At 41.6% G+C, this 12,812-nt stretch overlaps 1 protein-coding gene across 1 annotated transcript in view; it reads right to left on the minus strand.

The window, feature by feature from the left end:
* Positions 1–4,219: 4,219 nt before the first annotated feature.
* HPS5 (HPS5 biogenesis of lysosomal organelles complex 2 subunit 2) overlaps positions 4,220–12,812 on the minus strand; it is a 54,003-nt gene continuing 45,410 nt past the window's right edge. The window contains exons 20-23 of the mRNA XM_049780992.1: positions 10,496–10,609; positions 8,406–8,512; positions 5,540–5,810; positions 4,220–4,493 (exon numbers count right to left, since the gene is read on the minus strand). Coding sequence (XP_049636949.1) covers positions 4,433–4,493; positions 5,540–5,810; positions 8,406–8,512; positions 10,496–10,609 — 553 coding nt within the window. The 3' untranslated portion in view covers positions 4,220–4,432. The remainder of the gene's footprint in view (positions 4,494–5,539; positions 5,811–8,405; positions 8,513–10,495; positions 10,610–12,812) is intronic.

A 12,812-nucleotide genomic window follows, 5' to 3' on the forward strand; every position in this document is an offset into this window, starting at 1 on the left:
TCCCGGAATCTCATATGGTCCACCGAGCCTGCCAGGAGTGATTTCTTTCTTTTTCTTTTTTTTTTTTTGGGGGGGGGGGCCACACCCAGCGGTGCTCAGGGGTTACTCCTGGCTGTCTGCTCAGAAATAGCTCCTGGCAGGCACGGGGGACCATATGGGACACCGGGATTTGAACCAACCACCTTTGGTCCTGGATCAGCTGCTTGCAAGGCAAATGCCGCTGTGCTATCTCTCTGGGCCCCAGGAGTGATTTCTGAGTGTGGAGCCAGGAGTAACCCCTGAGCACTGTCTGGCCCTGTCCACTTTTTCTTCACCTCTTCATTCTCCTCTCCTCTTTCTATTCTTTCCTCATAGGGTAATTCAAAGAGACCTTGTGAATATGGTTTGATGATATTGCCTGTAGTTTTGCTCTTAACTGTCCTGGTTTTGAGCTGGAGGAATAGTACAGTGTGTAGGTTGCTTGCCTTGCATAGAACTGACCTCTGGGCTCCTAAGCACTTTTATGAGTGATTCTTGAGTGCTTAAATATGGATAAATTTTTTGAATAGACAGGCTCAGTTCCAACTGCTCTTGAATGTGTCTGGTCTGAGTGCCCAATCATCACAAATCCTCGCTCCCATCGTGATACCATCACGTTACTCATCCGATCGAGTAACCCTGAAGGCCCTTAATGCCTGATTCAGCTGGCTTACGACAGAAAAAAAAAACAAAAAACAAAAACCTAACTAAAAACAAACTGTTCCAGTCTGGTTTGACTTTTGCCCTTTTAACTGAGTACAGATGAGAACATTTATTTAATACACATCAAGGAAGCATTAGGAATCGGTCCTGCATAGTACTCAGTGTGCCCTGCATAGTTACTCAGTGTGCCCAGCATTTCCAGAACTCAGCAGTTCTTTGCATGCAGACAGTTCTGGTAAAGCTCACATAGCATGGGGCCAGAGAGGTAGCACAATGGGTAGGGCTTTTGCCTTGCTTGCAGCCTACCCAGGGCGGATAGTGGTTCGAATTCTGGCATCCCCTATGGTCCCTCAAGCCTGCCAGGAGCTATTTCTGAGCACAGAGCCAGGAGTAACCTCTGAGCGCTGCCGGGTGTGACCCCAAAACCAAACCAAAACAAAACAAAGCTGGCACAGCAGTCACCTTATTGAACTTGAGAACTCCTTGGTGAGGCAGGCCTCTTCCCCTACTAGAAGATGGAAAAGAGGCTGTTAGAGAAACAAGAAAACGGGAAACATTAGTAGGGTTTTTGCACAGGAATTTAGTTGTCAGCAGTAGGCAGGGCAGAATGATGCAGTGCACAAGGACAAAAGTCTTTTTAGAAGGTTGTCTCAGGTCCACCTCTCAGTTTTTCCACACTGGATTCACCTAGAGATCCTGAAATGACTAATGCCTACATTAATAGGCATTGCCAAAGTCCAGGATCACTGTCCTGAGGACTTGCAATATCTCCCCCCAAAACTGGAAAATGCAGCCAAAGTTGAGAAAAGGAGTCACTGTTTATACTTGCTTCCTTGAGCCTTCTCCTTCATTAGAATAGTCTGTTTAGAAAAAAATCTACTGGACCATTTATATTCTCTAGGGGACTTAAGTCAGTTAGATGCCTTCATAGTGCAAGAACACATTGCTCTCAGGGTTGCAGGCGAAAAGATGGCAAGGCCATAGCCCTTCTCAGCCCTGCCATTCATGGCTTCTACTCTTGCCTAGAACCTGGTCTCCCCATACATAAGATGTAGTAATACAACTTCCAAACCAAGGTCAGTTCAGTCCTGAAGACCTCAGCAATGTCTGGAAACAATTTTGCTGGTAACTAAGGGTGTGTTGCCTCCTCTAGTAGGTAGAAAACAGGTGTGTTGTGGATATTTCACAATATTCAGGACAGCCTCAAGTATTCATCAAAGAATAGTCAAAAGGTGGTCTCAAAAGTTCAACAGTGCTGAACCTAAGAAAAATCCTGTCCCGTAAGGAACCTATTGTTTCCTTAAACACATGACAAGAAGCTGTCAAAGCATTTTGCAAAAAAAAATAAACTAACAAAAAACAAAAAGAACCCCACACGTTTTTTTGATTTTGGGGGGACCATATTTAATAGTGCCTGGGTTATTCCTAATGGGCTCAGGGGACCATACGGGATGCTGGAGATCAAACTTGAGTCACATGCATTTGAGGCAATGATACACCTGCTCTACCATTGAGGCTCCTGCCCCATTGCTTTCTCCCCAGTAAATTTAACAGACCTCTCTGGGATCAGAAAATGGTAAGACAAAATGGCCTGAGGCTCGTATTTGGAGAGATTTGACGGCCTCTCTCTGGGAGTTTCCTTTTGCATTATTATGGGTCTGACGGGGCCAAAGTGAAGCCTCAGGAACACTTTTACATAGAGAAGGCATGTGTGTTGCCTTGGTACATGGTTCCCAAACATCTGGCATCTGCATCTCCCTTTTAGATATAGACTTAATTACTTTCATGCTGGTTTGGATACCAGGGCTCTTTCCTCCTTTGGAGAAGCCTATGTTCTCTCTGAAACACAATACTTGTTACTCTCTCTTCTCCATCCCCTTCCTCAATATCTCCAAATAAAATGCTTTTTCTTGAAAAAAAAAAAAAAAGAAGAGATGGAGCAATGGTACAGGTAGGATATTTGGCTTGCATGTAGCTGACTTAGGACGGGCCTTGGTTCGATCCCCCGATGTCCCATATGGTCCCCCAAGCCAGGAGCAACTTCTGAGCGCACAGTCAGGAGTAACCCGAGTATCACAAGGTGTAGCCCAAAAAAACATAAAACAACAACAACAAAAGAATCCTGGGGCCGGAGCGGTTGCACAAGCGGTAAGGTGTTTGCCTTGCATGTGGCTATTCTAGGACAGACCTGGGTTCGATCCCAGGCGTCCCATTTAGTCCCCCAAGTCAGGAGCAATTTCTGAGCCCATAGTCAAAATAACCTGAGCATCACCGGGTGTGGGCAGAAACCAAAAAAAAATAAAAAATAAAAAAAATAAAAGAAAGAAAAGAAAAGAAAAGAAGGACCTTAAACAAGGTAGTATGATCAAGGGAAGATGCTCAGCAGAGTCCTCGTCAAACTCTAGACTCTTTGATTGTCAGTCCCAAATTAAACACCCACCCTCTCCAGGACACTGAACCACTTTTTAAAATCAATTTATTTATTTATTTATTTAGGTTTTGGAGCCACATTTGACAGTGCTCAGGGGTTAATCCTGGCTCCGCAGATAGAAATTACTCCTGGCCAGCTATGGGGCCATATGGAATGCCAAGATTGAACCCGGATGGTTGTGCGCAAGTTAAACATTCTACCCATCTGTTGTGCCATTGCTCCAACCCCTGAACTTCTTTATATACATTGCATGCTCCTCATTACCCATTCTGATCTCCCCCATGAATGTAAAAATCTTCTCCTTGACTACTTTATATCTATACTTGTTCTTTCTTCATAAGAAAACGAAACCGTTTTCTGCTCATTTTCTCTGGTAGCTTACATTTATAGTTAATAGACCAATAAATTAACAGTAATTAACTACATGTAATTAACTACATGGTCTAAGTTAATGATTTTTTAGCCATGGATCCACAGACCAGTGCTGCTCCACAGATAAAGAAAAGCTGTGAACCACTGTTCTCTCACTGTAGTTCTAACTGCTAGGACTGGTCTGAAGACAGGTGCCAATCTGCAGGTAGAAGATGCTGAAAGAACATTAGTTAATATAAAACAAGTCCTGCTGCAGTGTTTATTAGAATTAATCTTTCCTTTATTATGGCTTTTAAAAAATAAAGTCTAAAAAGTGCATGATTCCTTTGAGGGTTTCTGTTAAGGAAAAATTAGGAATAAAACATTTCCAGGAATAAGTTAGTCAACTGTATAGAGGCTCAAATTAGAAAGATAAATACTGAAAAGTATTTAAAATTAGTTCTGTTTAAATATGAAATTATTTCACTTAAATAATCTCACCTGAATTCTATTTCACTTACTCTGTGTTAATTTCATTATACCAGGTCCTACCTTAGTAATTTTCCAACTTTCTCATATTATAGTTATATATTAACTCCCGTATACTATACTCTATTTTAATGTGACTGGTATGAGAAACATTTGCTCTCTAAACAGGAGTTACAAAGGGGAGGAATTTCCCCAACCCACTGGCAAGGAGCAAGTAATACTGTAGTATAGAACAAAGGCTGCTGTGTTCACATTCAGATTCCAGAGCACTTCATTTCAGTATGAATTTGCTTCCAGAATTCATCTTTGGTTGAGAAACAGAGGAAGTCCTAGCCAGAGTTAGATGCAGTACCAAAAAGTACTCCCAAAGAAGGAGGTCGGGTGGTCCCGTTCCTTCAATAATAAGCACATTCAGAAGGCTCAGTAGCATGATTCATTTTCTTTCAAAATATAATGATGACTTGTTGAATCTCCTTCCACTTAGGCTTGCTGAGACCATAGAAACCGATCACATTTTTCAAGCATGCTTTGTATCAAGGCTCTGAAATCCCAAAGAAAAGAAATAAGCAACTTTACTTTTCATTGTTCTTTACAAAAACCTTTAACAAAGACTGGAGTATATGCCTTGCATGCACTAGACCATAAGTTTGATCCCCAGTACCACATAATTCCTAAGAATGGCTGGTCTTAACACAGTTGGCCCTCAACACTGAAAGGATTAAGTGATGAATTGAGTTATGAATTTAGTTATAAAACTAGATTGAACATTGCTTCGAATAGTGCCTGAACATTGCTTTGAATAGTGCCTGAGTATAGATGCTCAGGGTTTACTCCTGGCTCTGCACACAGAAATCACTCCTCAGGAGTTATATGGGATGGCGGGGATCAACCCCAGATCAGCTGAGTGCAAGGTAAAAGCTGTACTATCACTCCCCTTCTCTTTTCTTCTTTTTTTTAAAAAATGTTTTGCAATGGTTCTAAAATTACCTATGCAATCATATGAATACACTTTACAACACTGAACCAGTGGTTAAAATGTTACACTCAATCGAATTAAGATATTACACTTGGGGCCAGAGTGATTGCTTAGCAGTAGGGAGTTTGCCTTGCACGTGGCCAAACCCAGACCAAAAAAAAAAAAGTTCGATCCCCAACATCCCATATGGTCTCCATACCCTGGCAGGAGCAATTTCTGAGAGCAGAGCCAGGAGTAATCCCTGAACACTGCCAATTGTGACCCCAAAACAACATTAATCACAACAACATCAAAAAGTTGTTACAGTTGTTATACTTAACAGGTGGTTTAAATGGTTGATTTTGTTATCAGTATTTTACCAGAATAAAACAAAACAAATCTTACTGAGATAACTATCTGGTTGTCCCTGGAGATGCAACATATGGCAGGCTGGGGATTGAACCCCTGGCATGCAAGAGAAACACCCTACTTGCTGTCCTCTTGCTTCAACCCCGTTAGCCTCTCCCTTAAATCTTAATCAACAGTTTTACCACCTCTAAAAGTCTGTAGGGTTCTACTTTTCCAATCACTTATGAATAGTGTAGAGTAAAAGCATGAAAGGTAAGTATCACCTCTGCCTTTTTTCAGCAATCCTCAGAATATCACAGGTTCTGGTAAACTTCTCTGAAAGCTCATGTGTCAAATTGCATTCCTGTAACAGTGAACAGGCCTGATCTGGGCCCATAGCCTTAGCTAACAGAAGTGCCACATTTTCCACATTGATAGGAGAAGGCCCATCACTGAAGATCCCATTTGGTGGACTTTGAGGTGTTGGCACAGTGCTTTTGTTCTGTATAAGATGTAGAAGAAGCTTCCATTCCTCCACAGTCTCTGGGATCCAACCTATACAAATACACAGAAATGATGTTGGTTCTGACTGCTTGAACCATGCTGCCAGCATACCCTAATCCCCAAACATAAGAATACTAAAGTCCATTTTCATATCACCTACCACACAAATGTTTTCTGAACATTTGTGTAATAAACAGTTCATGTTAGGGAGAAGCCACAAAAACAGCTTCAAGTTCTTCCATCCCCTTCTCTAGTAGGAGTTACCCAAGGATAGTCTACACAATGCACTAAATATGCAACGAGGAGTCAACAACTGTGGTGACTTCTGCACTCATGGGCAAGCCAGAACTTAAGTCAAACATATAAATAAATCTGTATATATAAACTACATGGAGCTACAAAGGAAAATAATTAAGGAACTGCTAGAAAGAATAGCTGAGCTTTATGGTATTGCTAAGTAGGATGATGACAGGGCAAAGTGAAATTTAGTTTTATTTTGGGATGCAATAGGGAGTTTGCCTTGCATGCGGTTGACCTATGTTCGATCCCTATCATCCCATATGGTCCCCCAAACCTGCCAGGAGTGATTTCTGAGTGCACAGCCAGGAGCAACCTGAGAGCCACCAAATGCAGTGGAAAGGAAAGGGAGGGGAGGGGAATGGAGAAAAGGGAGATTAAGCAGCCCACATTTCTTTCTTTTTCTTTTTTTTTAAGGGCTACACCAGCAACATTCAGAAGTTACTCCTACCTCTATACTCAGGAATCACTCCTGGCGATGCTCAGGGTGACTATATGGGATGCAGAGGATAGTCCATCTTTCTAACCACCCCCACCAAAAAGCCAAAACACTAGATCACATGGAAAAAGACAACAAAGTGAGTTACTAAGTAACTTAAAAGGAAAACTGCACAATGGAAGTAGTAAATATTGTGAGGTGAGGTCTTGTGATCACATCAGTATCTGGATATTAGCCTTTTATTTTTTTTAATTAATTTATTTTTTTTGTGGTTTTTGGGTCACACCCGGCAGTGCTCAGGGGTTACTCCTGGCTCCATGCTCAGAAATTGCTCCTGGCAGGCACAGGGGACCATATGGGACGCTAGGATTTGAACCGATGACCTTCTGCATGAAAGGCAAACGCCTTACCTCCATGCTATCTCTCCGGCCCCAGCCTTTTATTTTTGAGTTTAATGGGGCTTAAGGGATTTCAAGAAGAGGCAATAAAATAATTTTTGTTGGGGCCAGAGAGATAGCATGGAGGTAAGGCGTTTGCCTTTCATGTATAAAGTTGGTGGTTCGAATCACGGCATCCCATATGGTCCCCTGAGCCTACCAGGAGCGAGTTTTGAACATAGAGCCAGGAGTAACCCCTGAGCGCTGCTGAGTGTGACCCAAACACCAAAAAATAAAAAGATAATTTTTGTTGAAAAGAATAATTCCCGAATGACTATAACAAAAATTGGATTTAAGCTAGGTGGCTAGAATAAAAATCAGATGATCAACAGTGAGGTTACAAGGCAATTAGTTAGGACCAGAGTAAATGGAACAGAAGAAAGCAGATATGAGGGTCCAGAAAGAAAGCACAGTGGTAGTACTTGCATTGCATGTGGTTGACCCCGATTTGACCTCTCGTATCCAATATGGTTACCTAGACTACCAGGAGGGATTCCTGAGTACATATCCAGGTGTAAGCCCTGAACAAAGCAGGATGTGGCCATCACCCACCAAAAAGTAGATAAAAAGCAAGATAAAAGTATATATGACATATATATAAATAAAACCAAAAAATAACACACCTTAAAAAATGATGAGTTATGAGATGAGAAAAAGGCCAAGACACCTGTGCCCATATTAGCATACCAAGAGTAAGAAAATACATTAATATTAATAAAATATTAAGAATACTTTTATAGGGCTAAGAATTTTAATTGGTATTAAATAAAAAAATTGATATTGAGGGGCTGGAGGGTGGCGTGGAGCAGTAAAGCGTATGCCTTACTGGCACTAGCCTAGGACATCACTAATCATCAGGGAAATGCAAATCAAAACAACAATGTGTGCCAGAGACTGGCACACACCATAAAAAAACAAAAACAACCAGTGCTGACGGGACGTGAGGAGGAAGGAACTTTTATTCACTGTTGATGGGAAGACTGTCTAGTTCAATCTTTAAAAGAAAACAACAAAAAAACCCTGAAAATTGAGCTCCCATATGATCCATAATTACCACTCCTAGGAATATACCCTAGGGGTAGGGCATCTGCTTTGTAAGTGCTAACCTAGGACAGACCATGGTAGGATCCCTGGAGTCCCATATGGTCCCCCAAGTCAGCAGCGATTTCTGAGCACAGAGCCAGAAGTAACCCCTGAGCACTACCAGGTGTGACCCAAAACCCAAAAATAAATAAATAAATAAAATAAACCGCCTATGGAACTCACTTAGCGCCTAACATAAAGTAGACACTTTAAAAGTTGCCTGTAGTTTGAGGAGTTTCTTGCTTCATTAGGCAATAATTTATTTTTCATAAAGGAAAACACTCCATAAATTCAACAGCTAACTAGAATTACACATATGAAATTCCTTGACCAGAAAGTCTGAAGTAACTTTCAAAATAGCACCAGAGTAATCAGCTGGGACTTACATACCATTGTCCCCTCCCATCAGGCTCATATCATTCAGATACACAATGGTGGTGAAGGCCTCTCTTCTCCTCTCCAGCTGCAAACACAGAGTAAGATATCCAGGCCAGAAACTTTAAAGAGAACAAAATTGAATATAAAAGGCAAAAGGCAGTGAATTTATCTGGACTTTACTTTGAAATCAAGACAGTAGATATTAATCACACTAATATTTAATTTTTGTTTGTTTGTTTTTAGGCCACACCCGGTGTTACTCAGGGGTTACTCCAGGCTCTGCACACAAAAATTACTCCAGGCAGGCTACGAAAACAGTATAGGATGTTGGGATCGAATCCAGGTTGGCTGTGTGCAAGGTAACACCCTTTCAACTATGCTATTGCTCTAGCCCCAGGTATTTAAATTTAAATTAGTTAAAAGAAAGTAAAATTTAATAATCACTTTCTCTGGGAAACAAACCTGTTGGTGCTCAAGGCTCTACTTCTGGCTCTATACTCATGATCACTCCTTTTTGTTTGTTTGTTTTTGTTTTTGGGTTACACCTGGCAGTGCTCAGGGGTTACTCTTGGCTCTATGCTCAGAATCGATCCTGGCAGGCTCGGGGGACCATATGGGGTGCCAGGATTCGACCACCGTCCTTCTGCATGCAAGGCAAATGCCTTACCTCCAAGCTATCTCACTGGCCCCTCACTCCTTCTTTTTAATACCTACACAAAGCTCTATATTTATTTATTTATTTACTTATTTACTTATGTATTTACTTATTTAGGGTTTTGGGCCATACTCGGTGACGCTCAGGGGTTACTCCTGGCTATGCTCTCAGATCGCTCCTGGCAGGCTCAGGGGACCATAGGGGATGCCAGGGATCGAACCCGGGTCCATCCTGGATCAGCCACGTGCAAGGCAAACACCTCACCATTGTGCTATCGCTCTGGCCCCTCATAATCACTTTTGTTTTTGTTTTTGTTTTTTTTTGGTTTTTGGGCCACACCCGTTTGACGCTCAGGGATTACTCCAGGCTATGCGCTCAGAAATCACCCCTGGCTTGGGGGGACCATATGGGACGCCAGGGGATTGAACCGCGATCCGTCCTATGCTAGCGCTTGCAAGGCAGACACCTTACCTTTAGCGCCACCTTCCCGGCCCCTCTTATAATCACTTTTATAAGTGCTTGAAGGGAACATATGTAGTGTTGTGGCTGACCCATATGTTCAACATTTGAGGCAAACCTCTTATCCACTGTACTGTACTTCCCTGGCCTCTCACACCAGTCTGGTGCTTCATTAAATACTATACATAGGGGGGCTGGAGCGGTGGTGCAAGCGGTAAGGCTTTTGCCTCGCTTGCGCTAGTCTAGGAAGAACAGTGGTTCGATCCCCTTGCGTCCCATGTGGTCCCTCAAGCCAGGAGCAATTTCTGAGCATATAGCCAGGAGTAACCCCTGAGCACCACCATGTGTGGCCCAAAACCAAAAACCATAAAACAAACAAAAATAAAACCCCATACCTGACAATCAGGGCTAGCAACTAAGCAGATAAAGTGCAAAGGGCTATTAAGAGCTAGTTTCTTTTACACAAGGAAAAATCATGCATAAAACGTGAAAGGGCTGCAGAAATTGCAGTGTCTTGACCACAGATCGATCTCCAGCATCAAATTATGGCCCCTGGAGCACCACCAGGAGTGATCCCTAAGCACTGCGAGGGGCAATGCAAAAACCAAACAATAACAACAAAAAAAGTGAGAGATGTTAACAGTATCACTAAAACCAAAAGGTACTTCTTTTTTTTTTTTTTTTTTTTTGGTTTTGGGGCCACCCGGTGATGCTCAGGGGTTACTCCTGGCTATGCGCTCAGAAGTCGCTCCTGGCTTGGGGGACCATATGGGATGCCAGGGGATCTAACCACGGTCCGGCATAGGCTAGCGCAGGCAAGACAGGCACCTTACCTCTAGCGCCACCGCCTGGCCCCCAAAAGATACTTCTTATAAAAAAGTGAATTCCAAAATGATAGACCATTTCATTTCAGGTTCTCAACTATGAAGTTATGAGCTAAAAAGATTCTACTTGAAATCTCTGAATTTCTAAGAAAATTTTCACTTACCCATGAGACCTACAAATGTCAGTCATCTTCTCTTTGGTTGTAAATTCTGCAGGAAGTTTAACCAGATGAAGAATTAGCTGGCTGTAATTCCAGGAAAACAAGTGTGAATAAGGCCTGCAAAATAAAATGTAGGAAATCAAGTCTACAAAATGCTTTTAAGTCATCTAATTGTTATATAAGTCATCTAATAGAGTTTAATTATATTGGTTGTACTGCTGTATTTTAAAAATATTTATACTTTGGAGGAGTTAGAATCTCCCAAGAATTGCTTGGGGGTCCTATAAGCTACTTCCAGAGATAATTCTACAAGAACAGTTCCGTGTATAGCAGAGAAGCTCGGGATCACCATGGGCACCATGATGGAGCTTAGAGGTCTCCAGGAATTCATAGTGTAGGGATCTATGTGATACCAGAGATGGCTCTTGTATAGGCCAGGCAGGCCCTCCAATCTTTTGAGTTATCTCCCAATGCCTCTAAAATTCACTTTTGATAAACTAAAAATGGCTATTTTTCCTACAACACCATTTCATTTTAAAAAATCAAGTATTTTAGGTAATCTGGAGAATAAGAGAAAGCCCATCATTCCATCACTCAAAGTCAGCAATTGAATATATTTCAATAACCCTTATCTAAACATTAAAAATAATGTTTGAGGGACTTTTAAAAAGCTTTTCCCCATCAAAAAATGTGGAGAAGAAATGAAGAGACATTTCCTAAAAGAAGAAATAAAGATGGCCAAAAGGCACATGAAAAAAATGCTCCACGTCATCATCAGGGAATCATTAGGGAGATGCAAATCAAAACAACAATGAGGTACAATCTCACACCACAGAGACTGGCATATATCACAAAGAACAAAAACAACCGGGAATGTGAGGAAGAAGGAACTCTTATTTACTGCATCTGGGAAGGCTCTCTAGTCCAATCTTTCTGGAAACAATATGGAGATTCCTCAAAAAGCTGGAAATTGAGCTCCCATATGATCTAGCATTACCACTCCTAGGAATAGACCTTAGAAAGGCTAGAGTGGTGGCACCAACGGTAGGGTGTCTGCTTTTCAAGTGCTAACCTATGACAGACCAAGGTTCAATTCCTCGGCATCCCACATGGTCCCCCCAAGCCAGGAGCAATTTCTGAGCACATAGCAAAGAGTAACACCTGAACATCACTGGGTGTTGCTCAAAAACCAAAATAAATAAATAAATAGAAATTAAAAAAATAAAGGAATATACCCTAGGAACACAAAAACACAATACAAAAATGTTCTCTGCACCCCTACGTTTACCATGGCACTATTTACAATAGCCAGAATCTGGAAACAACCCAGGTGGCTGACAATATATGAGTGGCTACAGAAACTGTAGTACATTTACACAATGAAATAGAATGCAGCTATTGGGAAAAATGAAGACATAAAATTTGTCTATACATGGATAGACATGGAGACTATTATGCTGAATGAAATGAGCCAGAGAGAGGGATAGACATAGAATAGTCTCACTCATCTGCGGGATATAAAAAAAATAAAAAAGTATGGAAATAATATCTAGAGATAATAGAGGTGAATGCCAGGATCAGCTCATGACCTTAAGTTTGCCACAAAGAGTGGTGAGTGCAGCTAGAGCACTAACCACAATGACAACTACCATGACAATGATAGTGAGGGAGAGACAGGCAGGGGGTTGGGGTAGGGAAGGGGAATGGGAGGGACATTGGTAGTGGGAAGATCGCACTGGTGGGGTGGTGTAAATTTTATAACTGAAACTCCAGTATAAAAATATTGTAATTTAAAAAAAAAAGCCTCTCCCTAAGAAGAAAAGTGTCTTCCACAGAGGTAGGTGGTGGTGGTGGGAGGAGGCAGAAAGGAAACTGGGGACATTGATGGCGGCAAATGTGCACTGGTGAAGTATGTTTGTTGTACACTGTATGAATGAAAGTCAATCCTGAACAACTTTGTAACTATGAGGGAAAAATCCTATATTATGAACAACCTTGTAAACCAAGGTGTTTAAATAAAGAAATTATTAAAAAAAAATGTAAAAAGACTCTCCTTTGGGGCCAGAGTAATAGTAGAGAAAAAGGCACTTGCTTTGCAAGTGGCTGCACCAGGAACCAGGTTCAATCCCTGGCAATCATATGGTTCTCTAAGTACTGGCAGGAATAATTCCTGAATGCAGAGACAGGTCAACAAAAACAACAACAAAAAGCTTCTCCTGGAGAAAAGATGAACATTTCTTCTTTTTCATTTTTTTTTTAAGAGGGGCAGGGGGAGCCACACCCAGTGACGCTTAGGGGGTGCTGGAGATTGAACTTGGGT

The sequence above is a fragment of the Suncus etruscus genome, chromosome 9 (genome assembly GCF_024139225.1).
Source record: "Suncus etruscus isolate mSunEtr1 chromosome 9, mSunEtr1.pri.cur, whole genome shotgun sequence".
Taxonomy (NCBI): Eukaryota; Metazoa; Chordata; class Mammalia; order Eulipotyphla; family Soricidae; genus Suncus; species Suncus etruscus.